This window comes from Mobula birostris, chromosome 8 (genome assembly GCF_030028105.1).
Source record: "Mobula birostris isolate sMobBir1 chromosome 8, sMobBir1.hap1, whole genome shotgun sequence".
NCBI classification, from domain to species: domain Eukaryota; kingdom Metazoa; phylum Chordata; class Chondrichthyes; order Myliobatiformes; family Myliobatidae; genus Mobula; species Mobula birostris.
Window position 1 is genome coordinate 56,160,579 of NC_092377.1, and position 19,081 is coordinate 56,179,659.

Below are 19,081 nucleotides of genomic sequence, written 5' to 3' on the forward strand. Positions count from 1 at the left end.
AAAGCTATCCTTCCAATAGGATACTAAATCAAGGCACACTCTGCTTAGGTATCCCATAGCCTGTATTCAAAGAAGAGCAAGGGAATGATTCTTAGCAACCCAGCCAGTATTTATTTTTTCAACATTTCTAAACAAACAGATCTGTAGTTCAGGAGCTTATTGCAAATTTGCTTGTGTGTACTTGTGCCAATAAACTCAACTTTGACTTGGATTGAGAATTCCACAGGTGGAAGAGAAGAAATTGGTAGCAGAAATTTCTCCACAGCAAGTCCTACTATCTTAGCCTAATCCTTAGAACACTATCCCTTGCCCAGATCTCCCAATCTCTTTATACATCAATGTTACCATATAAGGAACCAGCCTAGTAAATGTTCCCTGCACTCCATGGTCCTTCTACAGTAGATCATCTTAATCGTCTGCTGCACCTGGATCTCTTTGTACCTCTCCTTATGCCAAGTGCTTGTTGCTTGGATAATAACCTGCCTTCCTGCTAGTATCAGCAAACTATGGTACTTCACATTTGTCCACATTAAATTGTATCTGCCATGTATTTTCCCACTTTCTCAATCTGTCCAAATAACACTGGGGCCTCTCTGCATTCTCCTCAGAGCTCATACTCCTGGCCAACTTTGAGCCATGTGGAAATTGGGATATATTCATTTAACTCCCTCATCTAAATGATTAAAATTTGTTATGAATAATTGGTGAGTTAGCATTGCTTCCCGCCATACTCAACTATTCACTGCCTGCTACTTGGGAAAATACTTTATTTTCTGTCTGCTATCCAGTTTACTATTCATGTCAGCACCCTACCCCCAAACCCACATCTTTTCATTTTGCACACGTCCTTGTAGTGAAACTTCATGGGTGTGAAGCATTCCAAAAGATTGTTGGGAAGGCTGCTAATATAAGTGCATGCCTTTTTTTTATATGAAGCAGATAATTTGATGGTGACAAAGTAGAATCCAACCAACGTAACAGTAACTTCGCCAAGAGTGTTGAAATGTACTTAATTTTTTATCATTGTATTTTTGTATCACAGATTTTTCATTTCTTTATGTTAAAAAATTGCGAACTGCTGTATATAACGCCAGCCTTATATTTATGCCTAATTACACATGCCTAAAAATAAAATGTTACGTTAAAGAAATCTATAACATGGTAGTTATGCACCTCCATACTCTTGCCTTGCTCATTAAACATGAGCTCCCATATAAATTTTTAAAACCTTGTCTGTTCCTGTGATCTGCAGACATGCACTCAAAGGTATTTCAGTTCCCATTCATAACATATTTTTGTACTTGATTTGCCTTCCTCAAATTCATTACCTTGCCCACTTTCAGACTGAACTCCATTTGCTTGGGCAGGACCAACAAGCCACATTCCAAATTGGAATATATTTCTTTTGCTATTTACATATCTGCTCATTCCTATTTACTAAATGTAAGCATTTTCCATGAAATAGATCAAGAGAATTTTAGAGTGTAATATTTTCCACAACCAAAGTAAATTTCTTAATATATATTACAATAAATCCAAATAAAATTATCATTGTCATTTGTATTTAAAACAATTACATACCAAAATATGTCTGCCCCATCCAACTAGAGGTTGTGATGCGACAGTAAAGTATTTGGGCCACAACCAGAGGAAGCCTTTTCCAGTTTGTAAACTCAAGTGTAAAATTAAGCATGCTGTCACCGGCTGTATTTAGCCTGCAGATTAACAAAAATAAAAATGCAGCTAAATATACAAAATTTTAAAAAGCAAATGCTAGAAATGTACTCAGAACATGCAAGCAACCAGCACTTCCATAGTTCTAGAGAAATGAAAAATGATGAGTCTCAAAATGAAGTTTCACGAAAAGAAATGGTCTTCATTCCATCACAAACATCTCCTTGGTTTCTCATATTTCCAATTTTAATGAAAGCTTACTGTCTTAAGCATTAACACAATGTTTCTCTCCACTGAATATCTCTCAATATTTTCTGTTTTAATCTTAGACTTCATCATCTGCAGGCTTTTGCTTGACATAGCACTGTTGCTCTTCAGCAGAATGTTTTCACTGGGATTCCAAATCACATGAGGCTGCAAAGTAAATATTCTGTTAACAAGGGATAGAATGTGGACAGGGCAGTGTTGATAATTCAAAGAACCTTAAAGCCAGTCCTGTTTGCAACAGGCCTTTAAAAAGGCTCACTGAAGTTGTATTTAATTTAGCAAGAGATCTCCTCTGGGCCATGTCAGTGCTTGGAGCTAATTGCTGGGGCCCTAACTGGTACCTCGTGCCTGGCAGCACATAGGTCTCGGTTTGACACTGGATAGAGGCAAAGGACTAACACAAGTTTGTACCGGAGTCTGGGGATACAACTACCACAGCTTTCTCCCAATCATCAGGATAACGTGACTGACAGCATTGCTAATTGCCAACTTAAGCACAGGGCTACAACCAATACAATCACTAGAACAGCATGCAACAAGGAATAACTGCACACCACTTAAGTGCATGGTTCTAAGTGCGCCAGTGAATTTCCATGTCACTGCTTCTTCTAGCATTCAGATCATTGAAGGCACTAAATGTTGAACAAAGGCTTCAAGGCAGGGTTATAATTTCTGGGAGAGTGAAACCTTGTCTACATTTTCAGTAAAAAGTAGCTTTGAGTCCTTGAAGCTGGTCTCAATGTGTGAGGAGAATCATGTATGATTTTTCATTAACACCTTATTATTGTCTGACAAGAGGCAATAGTGATATTAATCACTGATGTAAAACATAGTAACAGGTGAGATGCACTTGGTTCAGAAATGAAGCCTTATATATAGCCAGGGATCTCATTCAAAAACCTACTCGACCATCAATATTTGTCAAAATGACAGTGGCATTTAAAGGTACGTGGCAGGATCTCCAGTTCAGAAAATAAAATGCAGCCTAGCATACAGATTGTTCAGTTATCGTAAAGAAAAATGCAAAAAGTTAAAATCACAAGATATTAATATTGTTTTAAAAAGAAAAGGGTGTCATCCCTGATGAAGATGGCAGAGTTTGTCATCGAAATGTCAGTTATAATTGATCCCTGGACCCAGTTGGAAGCCCGAGAAGAGCTTATTCATTCTTTTAAAAAGCTTAAATTTTTGGCAAAATCCAGTGCATTTTGAAAAAAGGGCAGACTTAAACTAAGCAAAAAAAATGTTCCAGTTATATCAGCAAAACACTGCTGGCCTCTTGAGCTGAGCAAAATAATCAATCAGCCATAGCAATGCTTGAAAAAAAATTCAGAGGAAATGAGTTCCCCATGATGGATTAGGTAATAGTACATTAATTCACACAACAGTAAACTTGCTTTACTCTTTCAGATTGGTAAATTTCCGCCGATAATAAAAATACCTGAAAACCATGAACCCAGAAATAGTCAACCAAATACATTGCCAGCATTAATTTGCTATTAATGTGCCACTTTCTTTCAACATGAATAATACTGGCTTAAACTGAATTCTATAAACATCAGATTTGTAACAGAATATGTCTTGATATCAAAACCTAATAGTGAACAAAACATGAAAATGTAACTTCAATTCAAGAATATAATCATCGTTAATCATTATTATTCTTGGTAAAATATCTACATTTTAGGTCTAAGTATGATTAGCTTAAGAATCACAGCAAGTAGAGAAGCAGTTTCCACTGTTTACAGCCAGCCATATGTATTGGACTTTAATGAAATATACCAGTAGAGAAAAGATCAGTGAGTGCTATCTAATGCAGCTGTAAACTAAGCAAAAACATCACTTATTTTTGAAATAAATATAGCTCAAAGATGTACAATAAAACAAAGAATGACTGCAGCTTTGAAGGCAAATTAGTGAAGTTTTGGTTGTCAGTCACAAAAACACAATTGGCTTAATTCTGAACTCCAGCTTTTACACCATTCCCACCATCTTTCCTACAACCTCCATCGGTACAATTCCCATCTTTAGCAAGTATTTTATATATTTATGCAGGTTTTTAGAAAATATTCTCAAGACTGGTCAACATTCAACTTAGCCCTGAGAAATGCCTTATAAATCCAGGGAAGTTCTGCGTAGTTCTACTGTTCACAGTTGTTCGGTTTTGTTCAGCAGCTGTGAGTTCAACAGCAGGACAAAAGGTTACAGCAATTCAACTTAGATTTGGTGTACGAAGGGAATTGCCATTCATTTGAATGCAGAAAAACACAGCAAAGAACCAATTAATTTTTGATAAAATAATTAAAAAGCTACAAATTAAGATTATTTATATGTTTTATGTCTATATGATAGCATCAGGATATTTTAACATCTAAAATGTTTAAGAGTTAGAATATTTTTCAGATGAATACTTCAGAAACATAAACACAAGAAATTCTGCAAATGCTGGTAAGCCACACAAAGTACTGGAGGAACTGAGCAAGTGGAGCAGCATCTACGGAGAGTGTTACGTACCCTGTAACTGGGTTGCCAAACCAGCAGAAATGGATCACTCAGTTGGAGTCTGGATTACTGGAACTAAGAAAGTTTTATTAAAGAAATAAGCAACACAGTACTCTAACCAAAAGGATAATAAATGCAACAGTTCAGCAATGATAAACACACATGTACACAGAATTAGGATAACAGGATCAATCAAGCTCTATCGTCGTCTAGGGGTAAATGACCAGTTTCAAAGTGACACAAAGTTCAGTTCAATGGAGTTCAGTTCAGTTCACAGTAATCACTGCCGTGGCGGTGGACGGGGGGGGGGGGGGGGGGAGAGGAGAGAGACAGTGAAAGCAAATGAATATTCAAATCGGATTCCAAACAGACCTTCGATATTCCTCACAGTCAGCTTTCGGGTGAGCCCTTTGTAATGTCTTCTGAGGTCACCAACTGTGACCCCTCCATTTCAGATACGATCGTTCCTCTGCAGTGAACCTGGCATCCAGGCAAGGGCGGACACACACCAGGTTCCCACCGATCGTACCTTTCCACCCTGTGCGTCTATGGCTTGGTCCCGCGACCAGCCCTCCAAAACACCCACCGACTTGTGGGAGGCGCACCGCTTCCAGGGTCTCGTTACCTCGTGGTGTCGTGTGTGTGTTGCCTTAGCGAACCTGTCCCTTTTTATCCCCTTGTTGGGGTATCGCCTGTCCATCACTTCAAACAGTTGTTCAAAGAGGAGCCAATCTTGACAGCTCTCAGACTGTGCCTCCTTCCATTAAGCTCTCCCGTCCCTTCGTTAACATTTCCAAATGCTGCTCCATTGTCTTCCTTATCTCTCTTTCTCCTGAAGACAGGTGGCAGACCAACTGCTGATCCCACTGGTGCCAGCACAGGACAGCTAACATCTTAATCTATGTGTACTCTTTGTAACCCTCTTTCGTCACAAGAGGAATAAACTGTTGACAATTCCGGACTTCCTAAGTCAAACCAAAGCTTGAAAAGAATTCAAAGGAAATTAGTTTGTAGTTCAAAATTTCTTTATTGTCAGAGTACATATACAGTAAGTCACCGTATACATCCCTGAGATTCATTTTCTTGCAAGCAATCACAGTAACTACATGAAACACAATAGAATCAATGAAAGACCATACCCAACAAGACAACAATCATTATGCAAAAAAAAACAACAAATTGTGCAAGTACAAAAAAGGGGGGAAAATAATAATAAATAAATAAACAACAAATATTGAGAACATGCAATGAAGAATCCTTGAAAGTGAGTCTGTATGATGTGGGACAGTTCAGAGATGGGGCAAGTGAAGTTATCCCCTCTGGTTCAGGAACTTCGTGGTTGAAAGGTAATAACTCTTCCTCAACTTGGTGGTTCGGGTCTTGAGGCTCCTGTACCTTCTTCCTGGTGGCAGAGTGAGAAGAGAGCATGACCTGGATGGTAGAGGTCCTTGATGATGGATGCAACTTTCCTACAGCTGTGCTCAATGGTAGGGAGGGCTTTCCCCACCATTAAGCACAAACAATGAGGTGGGAAGCGATGGATTAGGTAACAGTACATTAACTGACCGAACATAAACCTTCCTTACTATTGCAGACAGGTAAATTTACCCCTGACAACATTTAAGCAATGAACTTGAAGATTTTTTTAATTATAAAAATACCTCCCAGTCCTGATGAAAGGCCTTGGCCCAAAATGAACTGTTGCAGATGAGACTGCCAGGATGTTACCTGGGATACAGTATTTCAGTTACGAAGAGAATGGAAATGGATAAGCTAGGTTCGTTTCCCTTGAAGTGGAAGACAACACTGAGATGGAACCTGATAGAGGTACACAAACTTAAGAAGGGCATAGACAAGATGGATGGAATAAAGTTTCTTGCCATAGAAGGTGCTTAAAATGAGAGTCTATTTTAAAGCAAAATACAAGATACTTGAACCATATTGGAGGAAGATTTTTCTTTCATTCAGAGTGCAGTCAAAATTTGGAATGCACTACCTTAGCGGTTGGTAGAAGCAGATAATCTCACAAATTTATTAAGTATCTAGATAAGTATTTAAATAACCAAGGTATAAAAGGCCAAAGAGTGCTGGTGTATGGAATTACTATAGACCCACTATGGTTTATAGTCATAGTCATACTTTATTGATCCCAGGGGAAACTGGTTTTTGTTATAGTTGCACCATAAATAATAAATAGTAATAGACCATAAATAGTTAAATAGTAATATGTAAATTCTGCCAGTAAATTATGAAATAAGTCCAGGACCAGCCTATTGGCTCTGGGTGTCTGACCCTCCAAGGGAGGAGTTGTAAAGTTTGATGGCCACAGGCAGGAATGACTTCCTACAACGCTCTGTGTTGCATCTTGGTTGTATGAGTCTCTGGCTGAATGTACTCCTGTGCCCAACCAGTACATTATGTAGTGGATGGGAGACATTGTCCAAGATGGCATGCAACTTAGACAGCATCCTCTTTTCAGACACCACCATGAGAGAGTCCAGTTCCATCCCCACAACATCACTGGCCTTACGAATGAGTTTGTTGATTCTGTTGGTGTCTGCTACCCTCAGCCTGCTGCCCCAGCACACAACAGCAAACACGATAGCACTGGCCACCACAGACTCGTAGAACATCCTCAGCATCATCCGGCAGATGTTAAAAGACCTCAGTCTCCTCAGGAAATAGAGACGGCCCTGACCCTTCTTGTAGACAGCCTCAGTGTTCTTTGACCAGTCCAGTTTATTGTTAATTCATATCCCCAGGTATCTGCAATCCTCTACCATGTCCACACTGACCCCTTGGATGGAAACAGGGGTCACCAGTACCTTAGCTCTCCTCACGTCTACCACCAGCTCCTTAGTCTTTTTCACATTAAGCTGCAGATAATTCTGCTCACACCATGTGACAAAGTTTCCTACCATAGCCCTGTACTCAGCCTCATCTCCCTTGCTGATGCATCCAACTATGGCAGAGTCATCAGAAAACTTCTGAAGATGACAAGACTCTGTGCAGTAGTTGAAGTCTGAGGTGTAAATGGTGAAGAGAAAGGGAGACAAGACAGTCCCCTGTGGAGCCCCAGTGCTGCTGATCACTCTGTCGGACACACAGTGTTGCAAGCACACGTACTGTGGTCTGCCAGTCAGGTAATCAAGAATCCATGATACCCGGGAAGCATCCACCTGCATCGCTGTCAGCTTCTCCCCCAGCAGAGCAGGGCGGATGGTGTTGAACGCACTTGAGAAGTCAAAAAACATGACCCTCACAGTGCTCACTGGCTTGTCCAGGTGGGCGCAGACACAGCTCAGCAGGAAGACGATGGCATCCTCAACTCCTAATCGGAGCTGGTAGGCGAACTGGAGGGGATCTAAGTGTGGCCTGACCATAGGCCGGAGCAGCTTCAGAACAAGTCTCTCCAGGGTCTTCATAATGTGGGAGGTCAATGCCACCGGTCTGTAGTCATTAAGGCTGCTGGGACGCTGCGTCTTCGGCACAGGGACGAGGTAGGTCATCTTCTACAGCACAGGAACCCTCTGGAGCCTCAGGCTCAGGTCGAATACATGGCGAAGTACTCCACATAGCTGAGGGGCACAGGTTTTGAGCACCCTGGTACTGACACCATCCGGTCCTGCAGCCTTGCTTGGGTTGAGACGTTTCAGTTGTCTTCTCACCTGTTCAGCTGTGAAGCTCACCATGGTGGTTTCGTGTGGGGAAGGGGTATGGTCATGAGAGCAGGGTGGGGGGCTGTGAGGAGGGGTAGGAGGGGAGAGTGGAATATGTGTTGGTTGGGGGCCAACAACAGATGGCTCATGTGGGGGATGGGCAGGGGCCACAATGTCAAATCTGTTAAAGAACAGGTTAAGTTCATTGGCCCTGTCCACACTGCCTTCAGCTCCTCTGTTGCTAGTTTGCCGGAACCAAGTGATGGTCCTCATCCCCCTCCAGATCTCTCTCAAGTCCTGCTGGAGTTTCCACTCAAGCTTCCTCCTGTACCTGTCTTTAGCCTCCCTGATCCTAGCTTTCAGGTCCCTCTGTATTGCCCTCAGCTCCTCCCTATTTCCATCTCTAAACACCCTCTTTTTAGTGTTCAGGATGTCCTTAACGTCCTTTGTTACCCATGGCTTGTTATTTGAATAACAAAGGACAGTTCTTGTCGAAACATTGCAGTCCACACAGAAGTTGATGTAATTGGTGATGTACTCTGTGAGCCCATCAATATCCTCTCCATGTGGCTCACAGAGTGCCTGCCAGTCTGTCACCTCAAAACAACCCTGGAGCACCTCATAAGCCTCCACTGACCATTTTCTCACTGTCCTCGAGGTTAGGGAACAATAATTATTAGGGAACAATAAAACTGTGCATAATTATCCTTTTACAAATGAATTTTATCATCACTGTTGAAGAAATAATCAGCATGTTATGCCTCCTTCAAAATTGTTCTCCTTAGCTTAATGTGATATTTGTACTAAATTCCTTTATTATTATCACATGTATTGAGATGCAGTGAAAAACCTGTCTTGCATACTGTTCATTCATGCAGATCAATTCATTCTAACTGCATTGATATAGTACCAGATAAAACAACAAGAGTATACAGAATTAAGTGTTACAATTACTGAGAAGGTACAGTGCAGGTAGACAAAAACCTACAAGCTCATGGTGAGGTAGACTGTGAGGTCAAGAGTCCATCTTATCATACTAGAGAGCTGTTCAATGGTCTTAGAAAAGCAGAATTGAAGCTGATCTTGAGACTTGTGGTACGAGCTTTCAGGCGTTTATATCTGCTGCCCAGTAGAAGGGGTAGAAGAAAGAATGTCCATTATTGGTGGGGCCTTTGATTATGTTGACTTCTTAACTGAGACAAGAAACACACAGAGTCAATGGAAGGGTGGCTGGCTTCCGTGATGTACTCAGCCGCATCCACCACTGTCTGCAGTTTCCAGATGTCACGGGCAGAGCAGCTGTCTTAGCAAGCTGGGATGTATAACTGGATAGGGGTGCCTTCTATGGTGCATCAATAAAAATTGCTAAGGGTCAAAGGGACATACCGAATTTCTTTAGTTTCTTGAGGAAACAAAAGCACCAATGTGCTTTCTTGACTATGGCATCAATATGGTTGGACCAGGGCATACTATTAGCGATGTTCACTGCTAGGAACTTGAAGCTCTCAAGTCCCTTGACTTTAGTATCATTAATGTAAACAGGAGCAAGTGCACCACGCTCTTCCGGAAGTCAATGACCAGCTCTTTAGTTTTGTTGGCATTGAAAGAAACATTGTTGTCATGACAACATGCTTCTAAGCTCTCTATCTCCTTCCTGTACTCTGACTTATTGTGATGTGATATACAGCCCACTACAGTGGTATTATCTACAACCTTGTAGATGGAGTTAGAGCAGATTCTGGCCACACAGTTGTAGAAGTATAGGGAATAGCGTGGGAAGCTGAGGATGCAGCTTTGTGGGGCACCAGTGTTGAGAATAATTGTGGTAGAGGTGTTGTTGACCATCTTACTGATTGCAGTGTGTTTTTCAGGAAGTCAAGGGTCTAGTTGCAAAGGGCAGTGTTGAGTCCCAGGTCTAAGTGTTTGGAGATGAGTTTGTTTGGAATTACAGTATTGAAGGCAGAGTGTAGTCAAAAAAACAACAGTTTAACATTGTATCTGTTCTGTTCAGATGCTCTAGAGATTAATGTCAGGCCAAGGAGATGGTGTCTGACATAGATCTTTATTGGCAGTAGACAAATTCTAGTGTGTCTAGGTTGTCAGGGAGACTGGAGTTAATGTGTGCCATGACTAGTCTCTTTGAACACTTCATGGGGGGGGGGGGGGGGGCGGGGGATGTCAGAGCGGCCAGGCAGTAGTCATTAAGACATACTGTGTTGATTTTCTAAGGTTACAGGATGATAGTGGTCTTCTTAAACCAGATGAAAACTCAGATTAAAGCAGGGATAGGTTAAAAAAAAATCTGTAAGTACCCCCAGCAACTAATCTGCACAGGATTTACGGACACAGCCGAAAATACTATCACAGATGCTTTTCATGAGTTCACTCTCGGAAAATTGATCTTGTATCTGCAATGGTGACTGTAGGTTCAGATGCATTGAAGGCTGTCGGGGTAGGTGGTGACATTCCAATCACCTTCTGTTCAATTCGTCCACATGTGCTAAGCTCACCAGGAAGGGATGTGCTGCTGTCGGCAATGCTGCCTGATTTTGTTTTGTAGCCCAATAACCTGCCACCATGGAAGAAGTTTCTGTAAAGGATCCTCATGTTTCAGCTTCTGTTTGTGGTCAGGGAGGAGCACAACTTGGTGGTCTGATTTGACAAAGTGTGGGCAGTGGGGCTGTGGTTGAGTCAGCAGGCATCTTTGATAGTTGTGTAGCAATGGTCAAGAGTGTCCAGGCTCCTGGTGGTTCAGGACACATGATGGTAGTATGTTGGTAACATACTCTTGAAGTTGGTCCAGTTGAAGTCACCAGAAATGATGAATAGGGCCTCAGGGTATCCTGTTTCAAGGCTGTTGAACAAGGAGTATAGTTGCACTAGTGCAGATTGGCCTGGGATGAGATATAGACGGGATAGTTGAAGCAAATTCCCCAGGCAGGTAATAGGGGCGACACTTCACTGTTATATATTCTATGCTGGGTGAGCAGGAACTTGCCAGGACCATCACAACCGAGCACCACAAAGTATTGATTAGGTACAGACCTCCATACCCCTAACTTTGCTCGAGGATGCTGTACGATCAATCTGGTGAATTAAGAAGACCTCAGACTCAGGTGAAGCAGGTGTAAACATTCTGGTAATATGTAGAACATAGTAGGTGTATGTTATGATGGGCCTATCACTACACATAATTACAAACTGATATTTGTGGTGAGTGAATATGGACTGATGAGGTGTATAGTGGGACCATGAAATTGAGAACAATCAATTTTATCACTTGTTTATTAATGCATTGCCCTAAAATACCATGTGTCTACCTTCCAGGAGATTGCTCCAGAATATTTGAGATTATTCTAATTCCACTTGGAAGGCTGAGAACTATCTCCATTCATCTTAATGAATTAAAGTAGGGGAAGCAAGACAGGGAATCTGGATTGCGAGGTTACAGTTGTCTAAGCAATCTTTGATTAACAACTTCAATCCATTTTTAGAATCCTTTGAGCATCTTAAAATAAATACATTATTTTACTTTATAAAGTAATTAATTAAATTTTGGTTTCCTTAAATTAATAAGTCTCTACATTTGCCATTTTAATGCCATCATTTACAATTCATTTTGGTGAGCACAGGTACAAATTTAACTCAAAAATTTTGTTAAGCCCCTAGGCATTTAAACAATGTGGTTCAGTACCAAACAGCAGATCACATTGTTTAAATGCTTAAGAATTTAACAAAAAAGAACTGCTGTCTGCTCTCTAAAGGAGTCTACTCTTGCCCAGAAGTCTTCATTGTAAAGGAGCTTTTGTGTTGTACAGGTGTCCCCCGCTTTTCGAACGTTCGCTTTACGAAACCTCACTGTTACGAAGGACCTACATTAGTTACCTGTTTTCGCTAACAGAAGGTGTTTTCACTGTTACGAAAAAAGGCAGCGCGCAAAAAAAAGCAGCGCACACCCCGAGCAGCTGCTCTTCCCGGGAACAGCATTCTCGCCAGCATTGCTTAAACACGTGCCTGTGAGCATCCATTAGCAAGGTGAATTCTAAGGTATCAGAAAAGCCTGAAAGAGCTCGTAAGGGTGTTACACTTAGCGTAAAACTAGACATAATTAAGCGTTTTGATCGTGGTGAACGAAGTAAGGACAAAATGAGTTTGGCTTGTGGAAGTTGATGAAGATGATGTTGAAGAGGTTTTGGCATCCCATGACCAAGAACTGATAAATGAAGAGCTGATGCAATTGCAAGAGGAAAGGATAACAATCGAAACTGAATGCAGTAGCGAACGGACAGAAAGTGAAGTTGTCCAGGAACTGAACGTGAAGCAACTGCGTGAGATTTTCGCTGCAACGATAAAGTACGACTTTAATTTTGAAAGGGTACGTTGGTTTAGGACATATTTGCAAGATGGTTTGAGTGCTTACAAAGAACTGCATGATAGAAAAATGCGCGAGGCTCAGCAGTCAAGCATACTGTCGTTTTTCAGTCCTTCCACATCAGCCACAGCAGACGACGAACCTCGACCTTCGACATCGAGGCAGGCAGTCATAGAAGAAGATGAACTGCCTGCTTAATGGAAACAGACGATGAGATGACACCCCAGTGTCCCACCACCCCAACACCCGGGTCGCGGACAGGTACCGATTCGCGGAGAATACAGCAGTAGCCAGGAGGCACACAGCACATCTTTAAGAAAAAAGCCGAAATAAACATGCTAATTAATTAATTAGGTGCCGCCCGGCACGTAATTGTTGGCCCAGATCAGAGGCGATGCAATCGGCAATCACCTCTGATCTGGGCCGACAATTACGTGCCGGGCGGCACCTAATTAATTAGCACGTTTATTTCGGCTTTTTTCTTAAAGATGTGCTGGGTACGTCCCGGCTACCGCTGTATTCCTGCATTCTTCGCAGATCGGTATCGGTCGGCGGCCCGGAGGGTGGAGGCCACTGCACCACCCCAACCTCCAACAACTCAGCCTAACACACCATCATCAGTGTGCTCACTATCTTCCCGTAAGTGATACTACACCGTACATACATTATTTCTACTTTATATCGGCTGTGTATTTTTATGTGTTATTTGGTATGATTTGGCAGCTTCCTACCTTAAAGGTTACTGGAGAGAGTATTTTTGCCGAGAGCGCTTGTGTGAGATTTTCTGCCGATGGCACTTGTGCCGTGGTTTTGCCGAGAGCACTTGCGTGAGATTTTCGCTACAGAGAACAGTGCAGGCAATGATTGTGGAAAAGTATTTCTACTTTATATAGGCTGAGTATTTATCATATCATTCCTGCTTTTACTATATGTTACTGTTATTCTAGGTTTTATGTGTTATTTGGCATGATTTGGTAGGTTATTTTTGGGTCTGCAAACGTTCACAAATTTTTCCCATATAAATAAATGGTAATTGCTTCTTCGCTTTACGACATTCCGGCTTACAAACCGTTTCATAGGAACGCTCTACCTTCGGATGGCGGGGGAAACCTGTACATGACAAAGTCAGCAATATTTTATGTCTGAACAATACTTCCGATAACTGTGACAAATGATGATTACTTTATGCATATTTTTAATGATAATGGTCATGAAAAATACAACCCCAACTGGTTTTCAATTAATTTGCCAAAATGGAAAATTCTTAGTTGAGAAAATAATAAAGGTAGAAAGCAAGCTTTCTACGGCTAGTAATCATACATTGCAAATCTGGCAAACCTGAAGAATGAAAGGGGGAAGAAATTGTTAGAACCCACAACCTGCAAGTCACCAGTTCGAAGATCTAAACTTGACCTCTCCAAAATACCAGTTTGGTGGGAGAGGTGGGGGGGGGGGGGGGGTTGGAGAAGGAGGAGATGATAAATAGTTAAAAGCAGAGGTTAATACACATTTTAATGCATGTCTACATAATACATATATTTTTTACTTTAAAAGAGATCATGTACAGGTCTGAACATTCATGCCTACAGTTTGAAAATATGGACTTGGCAGATTTCAAAGTCCACAAATGCTCCTGATCACCAGTGGAATGAAGTTTAGTGATACACTCTGCCCATCCCATTTAGAACCTGATACAAAGAGCGAGGTAGAGTAAAACGAGTCACTTTGCATTATTCTTCCTGATTGAAGGAATCTGCAGGTACCAACATCCAGGTTGTGTCAAAAGTGGCATAAGATTGTTACCATCTGCTGCTATTAATGGTACCATTTAATGTTATCTGATATTTGATGTGACAAGAAGTACAACCAAATGTCTTACCTTGCGGACAACATTTAATTTTTTTTCATCACCACTTCCCTGTCCTACCTTCCAGAAAGTGTCCAAAATGCATCAACACTAATGTGAATTTTGAATGATTTTTAAACCTGCTCACTTAATGTTACAGCATAGTCTAGCCAAATTCATCTTAGATCCTACACTGCTAAAGTCCATGACTTGCTCTGGAATTGAAGAATTTTGTTCCCAAGATTTTCTCTTTTTTTCTGTATTTCTTGGCAGTTGTCAGTAAAACAAAATGGAAGACTCCTGTTGATTCTTCATTAATTTTCATTTTCTTAAAATACTGCTATGAATGTTCTCACTCTTAACCATTTTACAGGCATCACAATGCACAGATTGTCAAGATACCCATGCCAACAGAACAAGTGTAAAGTTCAAGATTGTGAATACTGCTTTTAGTACTAGAATTTTTTAGGTAGAATAAACTACAGTATTAAGATATGTATTAGTAGGCTACTGTTTTGGAACATTAAACTTTTACTTACTGTTAGATTGAAATCCCATTAAAGATTAATTCCAAATGCAAAGTCTCATTTATAAGTCAATTGTACGTTACATTTCAAGCACTTCATTTCAAAACGTGTCAGTTGTACTATCAATTGCTAAATGAAACATTGCATGCAAGCTCAGTAGTTAAAGATTACCAATATAAAAAGAGCCCAATAATAATACAGTATTTCAATCAAATATACATATTTTATGTATTTCTCTTTTAACGACTGTATACGCAAGACACTTAGACATTATTTTAAAAAAAACAATTTGAAGCTTCTCTGAAATTGTTACTTACCAAGCTTCACTAAGCAAATCCACAGGATTCAATCCAGCTAATAAAAGGTGAGGTAACCAGTGCTTAAACTGTTGTTCTGATAATAATCCATATTTTATAATGCCAGCTAAATGACTGCCTGATGGTAATGAGTAGCCTTGTTCCAGAAGAAACTGCAGTAAGTGGAAGTAGTGATATTGCAGACAATAGGAATAGTGAAGACCTGTTATAACAGCTCCAGCTTTGAGGAGAATGGGAATTGTAGAAAATCTGGGGAAATAATTTTTAAAATACATTAGTCCTGAATCAGTTTTTTTAAGTCAAAAAACCACAAATCCTCAAATTTATCGCAAACTATTTTAATAAACTGAATAACCAATGCTCATACAGAGAGAAAAACAAACAATAAAATAGACTTATTTTTGTTAGTTGCAATCTTAGGATTTCTGTCAGTCAAGCATAATGATTTACTTTCAGATCTATAGCAGAAAAATTATAATAACCCTCATACAAAATGTAAAATTTACTGACCAGTAGTGGCCTACAAAAGGCAAGTTGAACCTACTTGCTACTGATTTACCACAGCAGGGCTTTCTGAAAATTGTTAATTACTTAAGACATAAACAAGTGAAAAAAATAGTAATTTTGATTTGTATATGGCTCACTTTCGAAATCCTCGGGCTAAAACTGCAATTTAGTCCAAACTATCTTTCAAACTTATCACTGACAGCCCAATCCAGATGTAAAACTATATCAACAATGTCATCGTAAGTAATGATAAACTGACATCAACAATCCTCGCTAATAGTTTTAAAAAAAAACGTATTTCATTATATTTCGGCATCATTCAAACATTAGGACACATCCAAAGACTTAAGAAAGTGATTAAATTTAAAGCCAGAGGAAAGTTTGAATCATATCCTGTTCTTTTCCACACCTTTCTGGAAATAATTGGCTTTTATTTTTGATATGCAGTCCAATTTCTAAAACAATACCTTTTAGAAATCAGGAGACAATACAGAGCAATTATTTTTTACAAAACACAACTTGCAAATAACCTTTGCAAAATAAACATAACCATTGTTATTAGGCATATTGCAGTGAAAAGCAGATTTGTGTAGTTGAGTTTGCCAAATGTACATTGAATATAATTCTTCATTCCATTACCTTGTAGTACATAGCAATCTGTTGGGTTTTCATTGAATAGTTGGTAAAGTCATTTCTAATTTTAATGAATGTAATCAGATTTTTACAGCAATTATCAAACATTCAGTTCTTGAATTCTGCCTGACCAAAGCTGAAAGTAATCTCTATATTAATGAATGTTTAAAAACTGAGTAACAGAACCAAATAAGGAAAAGAGGGCCCTCCATCTGAACTAATCAAAAACAGCATCAAATCTTCTTTCCCTTATAATCTTCTTTTCTTATAGACATGCTATCATATAACCACACTTCTGAAATTTCATAATTCTTGCTTGTTTTCCCACTTCAATATTTATTTTCAGGTTTAACCCTACAAATTAAAAGCATACTTGAAATAAAATAGTTGACAAGTCATAAAGCAACTTTGATAAACACATAATAATTTACCTTCCGCTGATTTACTTCTCAAAAAAAAAGAAACATGGCATAGGATGTAATGAGATGGAAAAATAAATTTATTATTTAGCATACTCTCATTTTCTTAATGAAAAGATGTGTCAAAACCTAAGTGCAATGATAATGGAGTCAGCATTTTAATTGCTTGAATCAAAATTACTTGTTCATACGCACGATACTCCACCACACTGTAACAAATTAAACTGAAAAAACATGCAGAATCTACATACTTCATAATTTTTTTCACTTACAAAGTATTTTATATTTACAGCAAAATACCCATCTTCTTTCTAATTTATCTTTCAACGTTTTGACTATTCCTTGCTAAGGATATTATTATTGATATCAATAATGTTTTCTCTGTATTAAATTCAATTTTCAAGGAACTAACTGACCAAACAGACAGGGAGAAATGCAAGTTCGAGCTACACTGTTTTCCTCAGTAGACCTTACTGATTCATATATAAAAGCGTCCTACTGTAAGCAGCATTACCATGGAAGCAGGAGATCAGAAATCTGTTGTTAGAGTAGCTGTTAAAAAGTTTCAAGTGAGGTAACTTGCACCTGTAACATTGGCAAAGGTAGGTATGTCTCAAGTCCGCAGTTCAAGAGAGAACTGCCAAAGGACTGCAACGTGAAAGCTCACGTTCTCCACAACAAGGAGAGCCACAGCACCAGGGGAAGGAAGTGTAGCTAGGAGTGGAGTGTGAGAAGCCAGCATATGCAAAGTTATGTTTGAGTCGAGTGTTTCTTCAGGACATCAAGCTCATTAATTTAAAAATCACAGTGGACATAAGCAAAAAGAAGTAGTCAGATTGACAATTGTTTTTGCTTATAATGTGCATCATCATTTTGGGGAAGATGTAATAATTACAGAGTTTGCTCTCCAAACTGGAAGCCTCAATTAATATGCAAGAGTGTTACACATTAATGAGTTTTTGGATTAAGTTTGTTGCCAAGAAGTTACTTTCCTCCACTACCCCCCCTCAATTAATTAATTACCTGCCCGTGAGTAGTTTTAGTAGCTTGCATATGTCAGCACAACCACCTTACTTTTCACTATCCCTTCTGATACTGAATGAGCAGTGGTTTCCGCTCCATCCCCCTTGTCCTTTGCTTAACTAATTTCAATCCCAACATCGAACTTTTCATCCACTGCTGATTTAAGCACCAGGCAAGACTGAAGAAGTCAGGGTGTCGGGCCAGAGGAGAGGGGGCGGGCCAGTGTTCAGCTCACTGCCTGCGAGGTTTACTTGTTTCTGCGCTGAACTGAGGTTGTGGCCTGCAACTAATGGGCTCCTGGACCAGCTGTAGTGATGACTGGCATCGAGGCTCACTTTCGTGAACTTCAGTTCTGAATGCTATTTACTTCTATTGCTTGCACGATTTGTTTTCTTTTCTGCACATTGGGTGTTTGATAGTCTTTTTTCAATGGGGTTGATTGGGTTTCTTTTGTCTTGTGGCTGCCTATAAGGTTGTATATAGTATTCATAATTTGATAATAAACGTGCTTTGAACATCTCATCTTTTTTTTTCTCATCTCTTTGTGCGTTCACAGTCTCAGTGAGTCCATTTTATTTTCTAGCAAATGGACATTGACCAATAAAAGTAATAGTACCACTGGTCTGGTTGGGTTAGCTCTCAGCCAAGGTAGTGCCGAGGCTCTCTTGCCACGTTTCTACTTCATCTCACATCACCTATGTATGTCGTTTCCTCGCTGAGCCATCTAGGGTAGGCTGTTGTGGCTGGGTCTGGTGTCTATAGGATCCCTAGTCCATCGACATCCAAATCTGTGAAGTATGAGTGCAAGGAATGGGCAGTAATTTGCATTTAGCCAGAGCCAGTAAGATTCACTACAAAGGTTGATTGGATGCCCGTTATCTGAAAATTCCTCACCATTTCATATATCATAAGTTTTGAAATGCATCTCTGTTTTATCATCATTGCTGGGCCAACAGAACTATACATGTGCTTCGACCAGAAGAAATGCGACAAATAGCACTGACTGCAACTACAACGAAATGTTGACTGTTGATTTCACTCCATAGATGCAACCTGACCCACTGAGTTTCTCCAGATCCTTTGTATGTTGCTTCTATCTACACTGGTATCAGTAAAATAGTTTCCTAATAACAATTTGCCCAATACAAATTGCTGCAAGTTTACATAGGCAAGTGTAATAACATTTATTCCCTGCCATTTACAATCTTTCTTATGTTAGGGACTAGTAAGCAAGGGGTCCATGAGCTCCAGGTTGGGAGCCCCTGACCTCTGACCTGGTATTTATTTCCCCTTTATAGACTTGCTTACAGCACCTGTGGATTTGGTTACAAAAAT

At 39.9% G+C, this 19,081-nt stretch overlaps 1 protein-coding gene across 5 annotated transcripts in view; it reads right to left on the reverse strand.

Annotated features, from left to right (window-relative positions):
* Positions 1-19,081, reverse strand: part of asb3 (ankyrin repeat and SOCS box containing 3) — a 72,027-nt gene that overhangs the window by 14,329 nt on the left and 38,617 nt on the right. For all 5 annotated transcript variants that reach the window (XM_072265194.1, XM_072265195.1, XM_072265193.1 and 2 more), the window contains exons 8-9: positions 15,165-15,413; positions 1,582-1,715 (exon numbers count right to left, since the gene is read on the reverse strand). In XM_072265194.1, coding sequence (XP_072121295.1) covers positions 1,582-1,715; positions 15,165-15,413 — 383 coding nt within the window. The remainder of the gene's footprint in view (positions 1-1,581; positions 1,716-15,164; positions 15,414-19,081) is intronic.